Source organism: Musca autumnalis, unplaced genomic scaffold (genome assembly GCF_047663935.1).
Source record: "Musca autumnalis isolate F117 unplaced genomic scaffold, ASM4766393v1 scaffold_5, whole genome shotgun sequence".
NCBI lineage: Eukaryota > Metazoa > Arthropoda > Insecta > Diptera > Muscidae > Musca > Musca autumnalis.
In genome coordinates, this window is record NW_027412088.1 from 67614070 (window position 1) to 67631979 (window position 17910).

General features: G+C 33.6%; 2 protein-coding genes across 9 annotated transcripts in view; both read left to right on the plus strand.

The window, feature by feature from the left end:
* Positions 1-253: 253 nt before the first annotated feature.
* The window catches only part of Gyg (glycogenin 1), a 47753-nt gene continuing 30096 nt past the window's right edge, over positions 254-17910 (plus strand). For all 8 annotated transcript variants that reach the window (XM_073955876.1, XM_073955873.1, XM_073955877.1 and 5 more), the window contains exon 1: positions 254-394. In XM_073955876.1, the coding sequence (XP_073811977.1) occupies positions 388-394 (7 nt within the window). In that variant the 5' untranslated portion in view covers positions 254-387. The remainder of the gene's footprint in view (positions 395-17910) is intronic.
* Positions 257-17910, plus strand: part of LOC141386959 (uncharacterized) — a 54629-nt gene continuing 36975 nt past the window's right edge. The window contains exon 1 of the mRNA XM_073955881.1: positions 257-394. Coding sequence (XP_073811982.1) covers positions 388-394 — 7 coding nt within the window. The 5' untranslated portion in view covers positions 257-387. The remainder of the gene's footprint in view (positions 395-17910) is intronic.

A 17910-nucleotide genomic window follows, 5' to 3' on the forward strand; every position in this document is an offset into this window, starting at 1 on the left:
AGCACAAACAGAACATAGACAGGCGCATTGGTAGTTGTGTTTGCTATTTAAATGTGTTGATAATGACGTTGGCTTCACGCAGCAACAACAACATCATCATCATTATCATCTGCGGCAAAACATTATTGTCAAACAGATGCAGGCTTCCATATGACTGAAAGACGTTGTCGCTATTCAGTTACTCGCCGCTGCTCGTAAACGAAACAACAGCATTTCTTGCTCTCCATCCAACTCAATAACGGGTCCAACGTGAAGCAAAGCAAAGAGAAAAACAGAACGTTTTTGTAACCGCCAACAACAACTTCATTCAGTGCAAATAAAGAATCCTTTGAGGATCTTTAAAGAATAAATTTTCAGTGTTAAAACAAACCAAGCAATAAAAAAATTATGAGCAGTAAGTTTTGGTGGATATGAAAAACATCCCAATAATTTTTCACAAAGAAAAACCGCTAAATTAAAAATAAATACTTATAAAAAGCCAACAAGAAAATTGAAAAGAAAAACGCAATCAAAAAGCATGGCCAAAAAGGAAAAATATAAATTTTCAAAGAAAAGTTGAAAAAGAAAAAACACGAAATAAACCTGTACATAAAATCATTAAAACAATACTTTATTTTAATAAATAAAAAACACAATTTATTTTCAAAAAGTGCAATTTGTTTTCCAAGTGCTTCTATCTTTTTATCATTCATCATCAGCGTCAAAAAACTACATGATACATTACCTAAGAAATAATAAATGAAAACCTTTGACTTTGAAACTAAAGATGGTGTGATGATGCCTTCATTGCCTGCACTCTCTTCATCCTCTTCTTACTTTTTTGATATTTCATTTTATTTTGCAGTTTTTTTTATTAATAATAATAAAAACGAATAAAATCGAAAAAAGTTTATTTCGTCTTCATTTCATGCATTTGAATTTATAATACCAAAAATTTCATCGACCTTTAGTGACCTTCATTTTGTTTAGAATTATTTTCTTTCTATTGGCAGAGTTGCCAAATTAATGTTAATAAAATTGGGAAAAGGGGGGAAAATGTGGAAATCTCCAAATTATTTATAAGTGTGATATTTTATGATGGTGTGTGAAGTGAAAATGCAAATTTTCTCGACTTATTTAATAAGTTCTGTAGTTTAAGGATTTTATTGGAAATTTATGTGCAGTGATGAATTTTTGATTGAAGATTTATAAAATTATAGCACTGTTTCTTTTACTTTTTTTCAATGGTAAAATTAGTTATAGTAAAATTAGTAAATTATGTTAATTCTATAGCCGAAAACACGCTTGTGTTAAGTTTTGTTGAGTTTTTTGCAGGCGAGATAGCTTGTGTACCTAGGCCTTAAAGAACTGCCCAGCAAAGTTTGCCCTTTGCCTTTTATTTTTACCAGAAATGAAGCAAAACCTTACTCAAGCGTTTATTGCGTTTTCGGCTTATAGTACATTTAGACTATGCTGGATTTAACAAGTCCAGTGGATTTAAGTTGTCATTTTCATACAATATATGTCAAATAAAACCAGATAATTGCTAAATCCAGCATAGTCTAAATCAGCCATTAATTGTCCTGCTTTTTAACGTTCGAGAGCGAATAAAAAAGCAATCCCTGAAGATTCTTGCACCTAAAGGAACAGAGTTAATGTGTTTTGGATCAATATGCTGCACCGGCTTTCCGTCGTTGGTGAACTTTGTAGATTCTATTGACAAAAATTCTTCAATATGTCAAAATCTTTGTTTACGTTTTCAAGCAATTTATTCACAATAACAAAAAATTTGACAGATTGAAACCAATCAGCTGGCCGTTTTACTCCACCTTATAATTTCATCATGGTGTGAGTGTATCCAGTACAATCAGGGACTTGTGGCATGTTTCTCTAAGACGATTCGAAATCAAATTCGTTCAAATTACTCCGAAACTCCTGTTATTTTATTGTCTGTTTCGAAAATGACGATTCGAATTTAAATTCGTTTGAACTACTACCGAATGTTTGTTTTTTTTTTTTTTTGTTTCAATTAAACAGAAATGGAGAACAATTACCGTAGTTTGGTAGTAATTCGAACGAATTTGAATTGGAATCAACCATGGCAGAACTACCAGGTAGTGGTATCACACCAGCTGAGCGAATATGAAAAGTCAAATTCCTTTATAAAAAAATTATTTTTGTTGTAATTTCCACAACAACATAAAGCCAACAACAACATATTCGAAATTTTACGATGCCACTACCTGGGTAATTGTGCCATGGAATCAACATAGAGAAACTGGCCTTTAAAAAATGTTTGATTGAGAATGCATGCTCTGTTCCAGAACCTTCTGGAGTCAACTATTTTTGTAATTTTGCATTTTTCCTTTATAGAATTGGCAAAAATTCCAAATAGCAACATTCTTGAAGGTTCTGGTCCAGAGCAACAAATAAAGCAAACATTTTTCCAAAAAGAAAATGAGTTTGTTAGTATTTCGAACGAATTTGAACTCGAAATTGTGAAACTGTCCTTTAAACTTTTGACTAGACCAGTTACATATAAAGCACAATGAAAAGTGTAAAACGTCTTCTATATAATATCAGAAGACAAAAAAGATCTTCCCCAGAACTGCTTAACTCCTAAGACCAAAGTACGCTATTTGGAATCTTAAATATAATGAAAACGACTCAAGAGATCTTTAACAGACGAAATTATATGTAATCTAGAAAATAAAGAGGGGCCTAAGAGTTTTCCACAGCGATGTAGATGCCCTAAAACGTCGTGTAAAAAAAAAGCTAATTCGCTAGATGAGTCTTACTATGTCCCCATTGCATTTAACCGGATTAACCCAGTGGGTTTGGGTTTCAAATGTCAATTCCGTGGCGTAAACGTCAAATAAGTCCTCATAAAGAAGGTTAACCTCGCAAAAAGCTCTAGTGCATACGTCGGTTTACACAAAGGTGTTTAATTGTTTATTTATTTTTTAACCACTTTATATAGTTTTCCATAGAGAATGTTATAGTACGTTTATATATAACCGGATTTAACAAACCCACTGTGTTTCAAATGTCAATTCCATTGCTTATATTTCAAATAAATCCTCATAAAGAAGGTTAACCCTGGAAAAGGCAAGTACTTGTTACTTGGGAATATATCGAACAGACCCTATATGTTTTTAGAAACTCTCTTTGTCACATTACTTTTCGAAACATTTTCTAAATGTATGGCGTAATTGATCAATTATACTTTCAACATCTGATTTTACAGAGGATTATTCATCCATAAAACCATATTGAAAAGTAATTTAAAAAATCCCTGGACCTGGAAGAAATAAATCCAGGGATTTGAGTAATCCTGAAAAGCATTAAGTGGTATTTTATAGAATGGAAGACATCATATGTGTTTTCTATAAGGAGGTTTCGTCTCGGCCATCCCCAATCAAGATTTCGTCTATTGGTCTTCATGTTACCATGAAGTCATCTGCGTAACGAAAGTTTCCAGTAGGCATTTGCGTTAGACGATATGGATCCATATGTCCTCAGTAGTGCGATTTTCTAACTGATTACTAACTACTTACCGACAAAAGTCGGTAAAATTGAAATGCATATATATGAACAAAAAGTTCAGAGCCCTCTTATTATCGGTAGAACTCTACGGCCACTTTTTTAGGTCGCAAACTTACCGAAAAATATCGTGGACTACTGATGAGTTCTTCATTGTGTGTGTGCGTTCTGTACACAAAAACATTTACAAGTTTTCAATTTTTTTTTTTGAAAATTGTAGATTCTTGCAGGTTCTGAAAGAGACCAATTATTTTCAATGACCAAAAATTTAAAAATTTGCTTGAGTAGACGGTGTAAATATACATTAGCTTCGTTCCAGAACTAACACATTTTGAACATTTTTCCCCGATATGCGTTCCCGTACACCAAAAAAGTTGCAAAATGTTCACTTCTCTTTGAACAAAAATGGCGCTAATTGGCTCTCTCTTTAGAAACTTTTTACACGACAAATTTGAGCGAGCAAAAATGTGCAACATGTTTGCCGGCTTTCGATTGGCGTACAAGCCGACTTTGATATTTGTTCAAGCTTTTTGACGTTTCTGCCATTTTTCCGTTCCCGTACATTTTGGAAAAATGTGTGCATTGAACTCATTTTTGACGGTTCTCTCTTTTGCACATTTTTACCATTAAAAAAGTACTGGAACGGAGCTATTATCTGCCGATACTTTTTATTGGTAAAGTTAGCAATAGAGCGAACTTTCAAATATTACTTTCCCATACAAATTTGTTCAAATGTATGGGAAATGACAAAAACTCAAGCGGAAATGTCAAAATCATTGTGTGCTACCAGTTTTACACAGCTTACTTTGTCCAGAAAAAATATATGAAAAGGGAACATCATTTTACGTATTTGTCTAAAACACTTGTTTTAAGTTACAGTCAATAAACAATACTGATATTGGTTTTATAGGCATCTAAATTTCGTCTTACTGACTTTGATCGTCTGATTATTGTATTTATCGCTTGTCTGTACATATTTGGAGGAAAAGAAAACAAATTAAAATTCGTATCATTTCCATTTGGTGTTAAAAACATATTGTTCATTTCCGAATAAAATGTATATGCACATATATACAAATAATTATATAACAAAACACAAATGTGATAAGAATATTTTATTCTTATGGCCTGTCCCGGTACTTTATAACGTGGTAAAAGTTGTAAAAGTCATAAAAGATTTTCATATAAATTTTGTGTGCGGGAACGCAAAATGTGGAAAAGTGGTAAAAATTGTAAAAACTTTTTAGTTCTGGAACAGAGCTTTAATCATTTATAACAATAATTATTTTGAGTTGGAATTATTGTTAAAAAAAATTAAAAAATCTTGTAGCTATTTATTGGGAGAATTGTCCCCAATACCTCTTCACTAAAACAAGTTAACCCCTTACAACTATTGGCAACCCTGTTTACTACTGAGATGACGCTCTTCTTTTTCAACAGCAAAAAAAAGCTCAAACAAAAACAATTTGTTGACATTTTATTTACATATCTATTTAGCATTCTCTAGTTTCAACCAAAAAATAAGTTATGCTCATAGTTTTTAAATCTATTTATTAATAACAAATAAAACAAAATTTTTTTTGTTTTATAAACAAATTTTTTTTTGTTTATTTGTTTCAGTACGGTGTTTATTTTTGGCAAACTTGAAATAAAAGAAATGCATTTATGTTGAGTACGTATTTATGTATGATGTTGTTGATTTGTTTTTCTTATTTTTTTTTCTAAGTGGCTTCAGTACCGTTATCGTTAATGATTAGGTTTTTCAATGTTGAGAATTACTTAAATATCACATGTGTTTATATTTCTATTTAAAATGTTTTTTCAATGAAGTAGCCTCTTAGTGGCATGACATTTAATCTCTTCCAAATGTCATCTGAATTAAAACTAACAGCAACAATTCAATTGAATTTAAGGAAGTGATTTTTGTATGCTTCCTCTACTTTTTCTCGATGGTGGTGACTCTTATTTGAAACTCTCGACAATAAGGGTGCGCGCGTTTATTTATTTTTTTTTTTTTTTTTCAAGAGTGGAGCTATAATCAGGATTGTAGAGATATACACAGAACGGAGACTAACAACCCCCATTATGTGTATTGCATTACAAACTTGACCTAGAATTTTGCGGTAAGTGCATCTTATCACGCATTTAAATCTGTGTGAGAGCTAAAATTACTTTGAACATCAAATGAGATTGTTATTTAGCTACCGGCATTTTATTTTCATTGTTAAATAAACAACAAAGTGCCCTTATGATGCTCACACTTCTTTTTAAATGAAATGTTTATGTTCAGCCGGTTTAAGTTTACTTTAGACGTTAGGACTTCATTAGATTAAAGTGGATTCCTTTAATTGATACAAGGTGTGTTCGTTTACTCAACAATTCGTACAAATTTGTACAAGTTCAGTAACTTCTTGTAATCGGCTAAGGTCTTTTGCATTGTACTGAAGAGTAAACGAACAACATCCAGTAACAATTTGTACAAATTTTGAGTAAACGAACACACTGACAGATTCGATACTTATTCTACTCTTACACCATGTGGAAATTTGCCCTAGGAGAACAAAGTTGACCAAAATAAAAACAAATGCGCCCACCCGTTGTTAATCAAAATGAAAATGCTAATTTATGTGTTATAGTACGTTTACATATAAAAGAATTTAATAAATCTTCATAAAGAGAAGTAAGAGAACACGTTTCGAGTGAACACTGGAAGACTTTGACACATAGAGGAAAAAAGCTTGAATGTTTTAGCAAGGCTGAGCAAAATCGAGAGAGAGGCAAATTTAAGGGAGAATTAATATTTAATTTTTCTTGATGTTTCATTATTTATTTCAACATTTTTAAACATTAATGTTGTCTAAAATCGTCCACAATGCAAATTATTAAAAAATATAAATAAAAAATTTCATAAACTTTTAATTGTTTATGTTTCACAAAAAACTAAGAGTACGTTTTCACAATTTATGGGTACTTTACACGATATGTTTTTTACATATGAGTTGTCACTTCTCCCATACAAGATGTATATGCAAAGTGACAACTCACATGTAAAAAAAAATATCGTGTAAAGTACCCATTACCTGTGTACTACTAGCATACAGGCGAGCTCACTCACCCCTGGTTCTAGGGACAACATTTTCGATGCGACTAGTTTCGTTCACATGATAAAACAAACTGCTTCAGATTTGGGAAATGATAAATTTTATAGCTTCTTTTAGAAATTATATGTGATTTTTACTAAATACATTTTTGTTTTAATTTTATGCATCAAAGTAGCAAATTAGTCACCTGTGTTTTGTCACAACAAAAAATGTGGGCAATTCGTGGAAATTTAATAAATCCACCCACCCACATCCATATTGTTTTTCGAATATGAGTTCCAAAATAACATGTGATGAATTTTGAAAAAAAAAAATAATCATATAATATTTTTACATGCGTGAATCAGAATAAATTAATGAGATGATTTCCAAAAATGGATACATATACTCGTAAAGATTTAAAAATAAATAAAAATAAAATAAGGGAAGAATTATTTCCAAGAAACACGATCGATTTCGGAAATAATTACTTGTATGTGAATCATTCTTTAATATACTCTGGAAAGAACATTGGTGGCGTTTTTTTTATGGGATAGCTGTTGCAATTTTAATTTTTTTTCAGAATAATCTGGCTCTATCCCATTGTTATTGTTTTACTATTTTAAAACAACGAAATTATTAATGGAGAAAATTTGGCATTGTACGCCAAGGGGTAAGGCAGGGAAAACTATAGTTTCGATCCTCGCCACAGGATCTCATCAGTTCCCTTGTTTGTGGATATTCTGCACCGAAGTTATTTTTCAATAACTTCTTCAAAAAAAAACTTTATTTTAATGAAATAAAGGAATTTTTCTCGAATATGTTTTTGAAAATATTTATTCCAAATACATATGGAAATATCACAAAAATTAAAAACTGGGAAAAACGAATTTCAAGGTGCCAGAGATTGTGAAATATGTTTTAAGTGATGAGCTTTTTTTTTGCTCATGTACCTTTATTGTCAAAGGGAAATTGCAGCTTATTCTTTTGGAAAATGTCAATAAAGCCATATTTACATTAGATAATTTTTCCACGTTAACCTTTTCAAAAGTAGAATTTTACCATTAACTAAGTAGTTAAGTTTTCAGTTTAAAGAAAAATCGATTGAAATCGGTTTGTTGGCCATGGTTTTCAATCGAATAAAAAAGTTTTATACAAGATTTATGATAATTTCAAAGCTTAAATTACAGTTAGGAATATTACAGCTATCGATAACTCTATTTCAGTCGATAACAGGGGTCCAATGATCTGTAGTGGGATTCTGTAATTTTTTTGCCTTTACCTTTATGAATGAAAAGTTGACAACACTTGCTGTATCGGTGGGTGTTAGATAACTACTTTATTTTGGTCAGTACAAATTTCCTGTTGTCGACAATTATGTCGTTAACAAGTTACAGAATCGTGAACGGTAGTGCGATTATCAGTTCTGTGTAAACCACTATTTGGCCCGTATTTATAAGCCCTTTTTAGCGGGTTCATCATCGCTCATTCTCATGATATGGCCTAGCCCACGCAATCGTTGCATCTCGATACGTTTATCTATGCTGATGTCGTTGTATAGCAGATACAGCTCGTGGTTCATACGTCGTCGATATTCACCCTCAACTAGAGTTGTGCTTTCTAGTTCGTTTAGCTGATTGATCTTTTTAGTTCAGGTCTTTTGATTGAACTAGTTCGTTCTTTTAGTTCAGTAGTTCAGTTCGTCGTTCAGCAAGCACTTTGCAATAAAACTCTCTAAAATGTTGCACATTACCATATAGTTGACCGATGATCCTATAAACTGTTGATAATAAATTGGGAGAGTGTTTTTCTTGTTGGCAGAGTATACCCAGGACAGTGTGACACAAGTTCTATTAATTTTTTTTTTTTAATTCTGGTTCATCAACTATGTGTAGCGCATGATGACCTTTTGCTACCATTTTGCCTGTCAATTTCTTCAAGCTTTTTCATAGGAGGCGGTCTCCGGATGTTGAGAGCTTGTACTTGGCAATTCTACTCCAACCGCGTCAGATTCCAAGTTCAGAGTCCTGTGTGTTTGCTGCCGTTCCAAGAGGCGGTTACTGCCTTTTCACCACCAAAGGAATATGATGATGCTTTGTCTTCATGTATCTACTTAAATTGTCAATGTACTCTCCAGCAGTACTCAAGGATGTGGAGCAATACTTGCAAGTCGCTCTTTTAGATTCATTTTCCTTAAAATGCTTCCAAATTTCACTATATTTTCTGTTTTCAGACATATTACTTTCTAAGAACAACAGTTGTCTTGGATTGAGAAAAACTAGCAAAATGACAGGACAGTTGAGTACATGTGTTAATTGTCAAAAACCCAAAACTTGCCCGTGTGATGTAGGCGTCTAGACGACTGCAAAAACAGTTGTCAAATTATGAATGAAAATCGTCTATTTGTTTTTGTGTTCCGTTCACATATTTTGTTTTTCTTCATGTTCTTTTGTTTTCAACACATTTCAATTATTATCTCACTTGTTTTACAAAAATGTCAAAAATTTGTTAACCCTACTGTCTGTGAAAAAATGATGGACAGATGACAAATGTATGTATGTGTTAGTAAATCAGAGACAAATTGTATGGTGCAAACGCCGGTTGAAACAGCTGACATTTCTTTCGTTCTTTTACTGAACTACTGAACTATAAAGAACGACTTCGAGTGATCTAGTTCAGTCGTTCTTTGAGGTGAGTCGTTCAATTGAACTAGTTCGTTCGCGAACTACACAACTCTACCCTCAACGCAGATTGGTCCGTAGATCTTTCGAAGAACACACCAAGCACTAACTTGTCTGCTTGCACAAGTACCCAGGCTTCGGAACCATACATCAACACGGATGGTATCAGTGTTTTGTAAAGCGTTAATTTTGTTTGACGATGCGTGGATTTGTTTTCAAACTGCTTACTGATGCTTGGTTTACATTTACGAAATCCACTCGATTTCAACTGTCAATTCCATAGCTCAAACGTCAAATGAAATCTCATCTGGATTTCATTTGACGTTTAACCTATGGATTTGACAGTTGAAAACGAGTGGATTTCGTAAATGTAAACCAAGCATTAAGCCATAGAAGTTGGCCAATACAATTCTTCTTTTTATTTCACATCTGATGTTGTTTGTTGTTTTTCACAGTTGGTACGAGCTCCAAGGACGCATTGCGCGTCGACACCATCAACGTGGTCTTTTCGTCGTTTGCCGCCAGACCCACTTTAGCAGATTCTCCTTCGACCTTCATAAAGATATTAGTTACTTCTTTTACTAATCGTCCCATGATGTCTATATCATCCATGGTGGAATAAGAAGGTGTTACATTAAAACATACCAAACGTCAAATTTGATCACAATAATGCAGTGCTGTGAATTGTTTGTTTACATTTTGTATGAGATTTTATTCACAATAATGCATTTTGACAACTAGTCTGAAAATCAGCTGTTTTTGACGCTGTACCTTCTTATGCTAAGTTTACATATACTAAATCCACTCGATTTCAACTGTCAATTCCATAGCTCAAACGTCAAATGAAATCTCATCTGGATTTCATTTGACATTTAACCTATGGATTTGACAGTTGAAATCGAGTGGATTTCGTAAATGTAAACCAAGCATTATTGTGCCATGATATCATCAGCATAAGCAAGTAAAATGTGGCTATTGGTGTAGTTTGGCTGACTTCCGAAACGTTAGTTGCTTCGTTTTCGCGCATGAAAGTAGAGGTTTCTAGATCGAGTTCCATACTAGAGTAATTTTATTAAATTGCAGTATTGGGGAACCCGATAAGAAGTCAGCCATTGTGCCATTTCTTTTAACGTTTGCCTCCCGTATAACCTTTTCCAGCAGGATGTTGAAGAGATCACACGAAAGGTTGTCTCCTTGTCTGAAACCTCCTTTGGTACAAAACTGTTTGGAGAGGTTCTTCCCTATTTTAACTGAGGACCGCGGATCATTTAATGTCATTTTAGAAAGCTGAATGACATGGCTTGGTATACCTTTGAACGTTGGGAACTTTGAAGGCTGCTTTATAATCGACGAAAAGGTAATAGGTGGTGGTAGGATCTGCACCTCCTGGGTCTTCTCCAGGATTAAAAAAAAAAAAACAAAACAAAATAGTAATTTAAATTGAAATTCATGTATTTCGTTATTGTTTTTTTATACGCACACGCAAGACGCAAAATTATAGGTTTCGGCCTAAAAAATATGCCAAACAATTTTGAAAACAATCGAGTTCAATGATTTTTAAATTTGTTTTTAGAACATTTGCGTGGAGGAAATTTTTCAGATTGGCATTGGAACATATACATATTTAATCATATCCACATCTCGATAATGTGGTAAAAACAAACCCACTTGTTGCTTTTCTGTTTAGTAATTTTGAAGTTTTAAAAATTCAGGTAAAACCAAGTGTTTCCACAATACAAACTACGGCATCCTTTGGCAATCGAAAGTACGCCTTAAACCTAAAATAATTTACAGATTATACAGATCTTTCCAACATGAGCTTCAACTTACAGTGCAGATGGCAATTCCAATGGATTCGACTTGTCCCTCAAATTTCTTCTAATAAATGTCATGTCCTGTACATTCTATTAATCATCAAAAATAATTCCACTGAACTTATCATTATTAGCTGTGTCTGGTTACCCTAAAATTTGTAACAATTTGTACCAATTGTTGCTGGAAGTCGTCTGTTAACACAAAAAACCAGCAAAAGAGAGCGATTCGAGGGAGACATTTTGACAGTTCTTTCACTGAGAGCTTGCAAATTCTTGTTGGACAAATTTCTTCTAGCAAGCACATGCATGCTCTTCTTCTTTCTGAAAACAATCAATCAGCTGTTTTTAGTTTTTTTGTTGATTTATGTTTGTGAACATTAAAAACAATTTTATTGTGGAAATAGCATAGTCTAATTGTATTTTTTTATTGAGAACAAATTTGTAAAGTGGAAAAATACTTTTTGTTTCATTTTCTTTTTTATTTTTAATAAAATACAACGTGTGTGCTTCCTTTGTTGGCGTACAAATGGTTCTGTTTTGGCAAGTCAGCTGTTTGCTTGCTGGTTTTTGCTGGGAAGGTGTCTGTTTACTTTTTAAAATTTTCTAGCAAAAGAGAATAAAAACCCCTTACTCTCTGAGAAAGTTCTTGCTGGACAATTCTTGCTGGGAAAGTAACAGGACAGACTTATTATTTATTAAAATAGTATTTTTGCGAATTGTGCCTTTTGGATTTAATAGAGTTCACTAGTTTGAAAAAACACTGATTGACATCAATAATACAACATTTCATCTCAGTTGTGCTGACAACTGACAACGCAACTAAAGTTTAGTGGCAATGCATAGTCGACCCCTTAATTTTACTTTTTCATTAAATTTAAAATGTTCGAAGGAGAACTACGTATTACGATTCTGTAGCTCATTTCATTTATTAGCATAACTCATTTCAATCATGTCCTTTCTGAGCATTTCTGCCACTAGAATCATGGAGATGGTTATGATGCGAGAAAATACAAACATTCTAAAATTGGCTTCCAAAATGGATGAAACTTCAAACCTTCATAACTAGTTGATAATGTATTATGGCATTACCTTGGGTAGAACAGCTATTTCAGCTTTCAGTTTCAAAAATTATTTAAACATTTTGTAATCTTGTGTTTCAACACCCTCAGCTAATTATTTTTATTAGGCCTCATAAAAATCTTTACAAGTGTAATAATAATTAAATATGTATCTTCATATCCACGCACAAACATACATACATATGTATGTAGGTGTACCCTGATAGGCCACATATGTATCATATTTTCCATATATAAATGTATGTATAAACACATAAAATTGTGCATAAGATATAAAACTAAAATTCCTTTGAAAATCACCATTAGTCATCTGAGAAAAAATATATATTTATGGATGATGCTGTGCTGTGCTCCTCCATGTCATGCCATTATAAGGCCTACGCAATCTGTTTAATTTTCAAGTTTTCGAATTCTTCATCCGCAACACACACTGCAAACTAAAAGCACAGCGCGAAGAAGAAACATCAGAAAGTCAAGAGGCGTTAACGATGACAATGCTGCCTCTTACCAAGAAATATTTTCCGGTTCTAAATATAGAATCGAATGTGTTTCTTCCACATGTTGTTGCTGCAGCAGGCTAGCTGGATGGCTGGTATCACCATTCAGAGTGAAGTCAACCAACTTGAAGTGCATTCTTGCAAAATGTGATATGCATGCGGATGAAAAGTACAAAAAAAAAAAATAAATAAATAAAACTAAACAAAACTGAGCATAAGAAGGTTTTTTTTGGAAATGCATTTTTGAAGTGTCGTTCCCTTTTTTAACTCACTGTTGCATGATTTCACTGGATTGCAGGGAATGCGTTGTGATTGTTGACAGGAAATACAGGTTTCTTGTAAGTGAATATGTAAAAATGAACAATTGTTTTTTGGTTAGGTTTTAAGTTAGGGGAAAGGGCACTAAAACTGAATATTTAGTTCAATCTAACAGATCCTAATGATTCTCTGGGGGTGATCTTATCTCAATCAATACGTATTTAAGCGAATCAATACTGAATCTCAAATAATCAGAAATATAAAGGGAGGAAGAAAGAGTAATTAAGGACACCTAATTAGAAATAATAAATATAAAAATATATTACAAGAAAAAAAAGAATATAATAATAATAATAGTAAAAAAATAATAATAGTAATAAAAATAATAAAATAATAATAATTTTATCTTGTGTCAAAAATCTGTAGCAGTATGATCCCCAATATACGAATACGGATTGGAAAGGAAATTCCTCTGCAAGAGGAACGACTTTTCTTCCCTATTAATCATAAAATGTTTTTTGCCAATGACCTTCACTATAAATCCCCCATAATTCGCTCATTAACCTTTCTTTGTTATCATCTAAATCCCCAAAATGTCCTTGGATGCAAATCCAATTTCTACACAATTTTAGAATTTATAAATTACTTTAAAAATGCGTTCCACAAATGTTGCTGTCATTAAATTTTGGTGTCATTGCCAAAATCTGTTTTTCATAAATCTCAGCACAAATATCTGTCATACAGCAAATAACGTACATACGTATAGGCAATACTATTTTGACATAATACATTTGTTCAGCCGCAGGAATATGGAGGCGTTCTATTCTCTGTGAACAATTTTATAATTGATAATGTTTATTTTGGCAAAACAATTTTCAAACACAATGGATTTTAAACAGAATCATTGTAGCCGCATTGTTGTTGTTGTTGTTGGTTGTTTTAAAAATAAGAAACAAATTAGCTGACTGGTCGTACGTACATAAATTTCCATGACATAAATGCCTAAAATTTTCTCGATAATATGCGTCAAGTGGTTACCGTTTTTTGAGTGGAGAGTATTTAAATAATACAGGGTGTCACATTTTTTCTTTTGAAATCTGACGTCGATAAAACGGGGCTCGATTCATTGTTAATCTCTCCACTTGAATGTGGGGAGAGTTTTAATGAGTGGTAAGACAGTTGTGTGGTAATGAATTAACCATGAACTTGGGTTGTTTTTGAAGTTTGTAGGGTTGCCAAGAAGGCAAAAATATTTTTTTAAAGATATGTGTGAATGAGACTGTAAATATAGGACATTTTTGTGAAATTGTAAACATTTAAATAATGTTTAGGCTAAAAAATGTGTCTCATCGAAATAATGGTTTTAGAACCCAAGTATGTTTGGACGAAATTCGTTTCAGACAATTTGGAGTCAATTTAGCGATGTCCGTCCGTCTGCTGTCTGGTTATAACTCTCGAACGGATCATCCTATTCGATCCAAATGTTACACTTCGTAATATTTTGTCCAAACTTAGTTTAAGTCCGAAGATGTGCCGTATCGGTCCACTCATTCGGGTACCTCCCCCATAAAAGTTCAAAATTTTCCTGTAAAAAGGTGTGAACGAAGTGAGCAATTGATTTGGTCCCAACTTTGCATATCATAAAATTTCTACCAGACGTAGATGAGGTTCCAATACGGACTCTATCGGTCCACTCCTTCGGGTACCTCCCACACAAAGTTTAAGTGCAGTTTAAGACTTCCTCTCGAAAACCTATTTTCAGGGGCAAGTTCATACTTCCTGAGTGAATGGCCCGAAAGCTGTAAAAACCCCCTATGGCACCATGTGTAGTGGCTGGAGGGCACGGTAACTCTCGAGCGGATCAGCCGATTCGGTCCAAAATTTCGACTTCGCCATATTTGATCCAAACTTAATTTAGAACAAGAGCCATATTGGTCGCTAAAATGGACGCACGATAACTCTCGAAGGCACTAACCGAGTTTTTCCATTATTTGCACATTTTAATATCCCTACGAGACAATCTGGTTCGCATATGGTCTACATAGGTTCCCGGGGACGAAATTGGATGCGCGTTATATGTCCCGCCCAAGTCCCGCTGGCTAGGGAATTGAGGACCATGTTCCTACTTTTCAGTTTGTCATAGGTAGCTGCAGCATGTGACGACGTGAACGTAGTGTCGAATGTGTCTCTTAGAATTTTGGGGCAGTTTGTGGTCGGAATTCTGCTACCATTGACCACGACATTCAACTCTCGTCTATACTGCGGCATCCATGTGGTGAACTGAGTGACCGTAAATTTAGTTGGCGGATATTCCTGGAAAGAGGTGATAAGATCGGTTAAATAGGAGTTCAGTCTCTCACAGATGTCATTAGGGTACTATCTGACGCTAGGATCGTACATTCATCCGTATACGTTATGAAATCGATGCCGTCTGGAGGGGGCGGAATGCAGGAGAGATAGAGCTTAAACAGTTCACGAGATATCACCCCTCCTTGGGAACTCCCTGTTTCACTCTACGGGTTTTGAACTTCTTGTTCCTAAAATCCACGTACGACTGGCGTCCACACATACAGTGCTGTGCTTCTTATGGAATCCATGTTGATGATCGACAACTGGATAGTCTGAGGCCTCAAGGGTCTTTGCTACAGACGACAATAGCGGACTGGGTTGCCCTTTTCTTTTTTATTCTTTTATCAGAAGCAAGCAAGGTAAGCAGGCGAGGCAGCTTATGTACGCAGGTCTTAAGAGATCTAATGCGACGTATCACCCTTCTCATCGCCCTGGACTTCGTTATATCTTGTCTAAATTTAGTTTAACTTTGAAGATGGTCAATATCGGTCTTTAAGGTACCTCCCCCTACAAAAGTTCAATATTTTAAGTCCTGTTTAGGATCTGTTGAAAGATCTTTTGGATATTTATACCGATGTTACTACTTGTGGTCCTGCTTACAGCGATATTTAGTTTTTCGGTCGCAAGTCCATGCATCCTGACGTAGTGGTCCAAATGCTCTAAACGACACGGCGACTATGTGAAACAAATGATTCCCAAAAATAAGGTCCACTTTCAAAATGATACCTCCTCCGCAACACATTTGAGTATTAATTCAAATCCATATTATGTCGGCAAGTCCCATACGTCCAAAAAAGGCTACACAATTCCGAAAACCCTATAAATCCATAAATTTTAGGGAAAAGGATCTTGCTTGTGGGGTCGCTTTTCGATCTGTCCGTAGATGAAAGTTTCAACTCACACAAGCTGAGGGTAAATCTCTGTCCAAAAAACCGACTGATACTTTTTTAGTTATTTAACAGGCTGTTATAGTACGTTTATATATAACCGGATTTAACAAACCCACTGGGTTTCAAATGTCAATCCCTTTGCGTATACGCCAAATAAATCCTCATTATGAAGGTTAACCCTGCAAAAGGCTATAATATAAACATGGCCTTAGTTTCCATGCAAGTAATTTTACGGAAAAATTTAACACGAAAGCAAAAGAAGATTGAAAACAAAAGCGTCAGGTTGTTTTAAACGAATATTGCACCAAAGGAAATATGACAAAGGTCATGAAACCGGGAACACTAGTTCTTCTTCATCGCTTAGAAATGAATAATTTCATTAAGTTTCATGAAAGAATGCTAGTCCAGCATATTATATCCACCATTAAGTCAATATTTCAAAACTGTATGGTATTTTGTTTTGTTTCTTCTTTATATCGTCAATTTTGTTATATGTAAAGATTCTCGTAGGATTAATGAACGTTGATTCTAATTCTGAGAGCAAGAATCCTGCATTTTATGAGACTCAAGTGTGTTTCATATTGCCAATTTTCTCATTAATATTACTATTTGCAACAATTCTTGAAAATATTCCTTCGACTCCTTTTTTTTCTTTCTTCCAACTGTAAAATACTTTTTTTAAATAAATGCTCTGTTCCATAACCTGCAAGAAGCTACTAATTTTTACTATGATAACATTTTTTCCTTTATGTTATCGGAAAATTAGTAAAAATTAGAGGATTATTGCAGTTGTGGAATAGACCGAAGTATTACTAATTTTCTACAGCATAAATACACATGTCATTGATTTCCTTTTTAGTTTTCGTACACGTTTTCAAGAAAATGTCAATTCACTAAGTGAAAACACTTTCTTTTCAATGAACCACCACCAAGCAGAAAAACAAATCAATTTCGAAATTGTGTATTTTTAGTTTGACAATAAAAAAAGGCAAAAGAAAACAAAAATCAAATGAAAAATTGCCGACAAAAAACGTTGTGTCACCCGCTGTGATTAAGTGTTAATATCACTTAAATACGTATTTGTTTGGTTTTCTTTTTTCGAAATGATTTTATTTTATGTTTTCTGAAAATTTGTTCCCCCCACATAAAAATCACTGTGTGGACATCTGTTGTTTTGCGTATTAGAAAGATTTAGATGCCACTGGTTGAAAGGCATTTATTATATGCATCATTAAAAAAGAACAAACAAAATAACAAAACAAAAAAAAAAAAAAAAAAAAAAAAAAAAAATAGAAATGATTTTCGAAAATAAAATTATATTGTGAAATTGTTAAGATTTCACCGTGCGGCGGTCTTTTTACGACAATCATTTATTTTTGGTTATTTTTGAGTGAAATATTTTGTATCTATGCATTCTGGTAAGTTCGAAACAATTAAACACTCACCCACAATATTTTAGTAAATGAATAATTTTTTATTCTAGGTTATATAGAAGAAAAATATAAAATAATAAAATAAAAAAACGCCAACCCTCCAAATAATAAAATATATAAGAAAATTCATTACAAATGCAAAATCATCGACAAATCGCATGGCATGCAGTAACGACAAACACCTACTCATTTTTCTGAAAGTGTCTAATAAATTACATGAAATAAGGGCAACATTGTAGAGATATTGATAATTGGCAGCCCTATCACATGCACAGACACACTATTACCGACCGCTAAAATTCCCTTT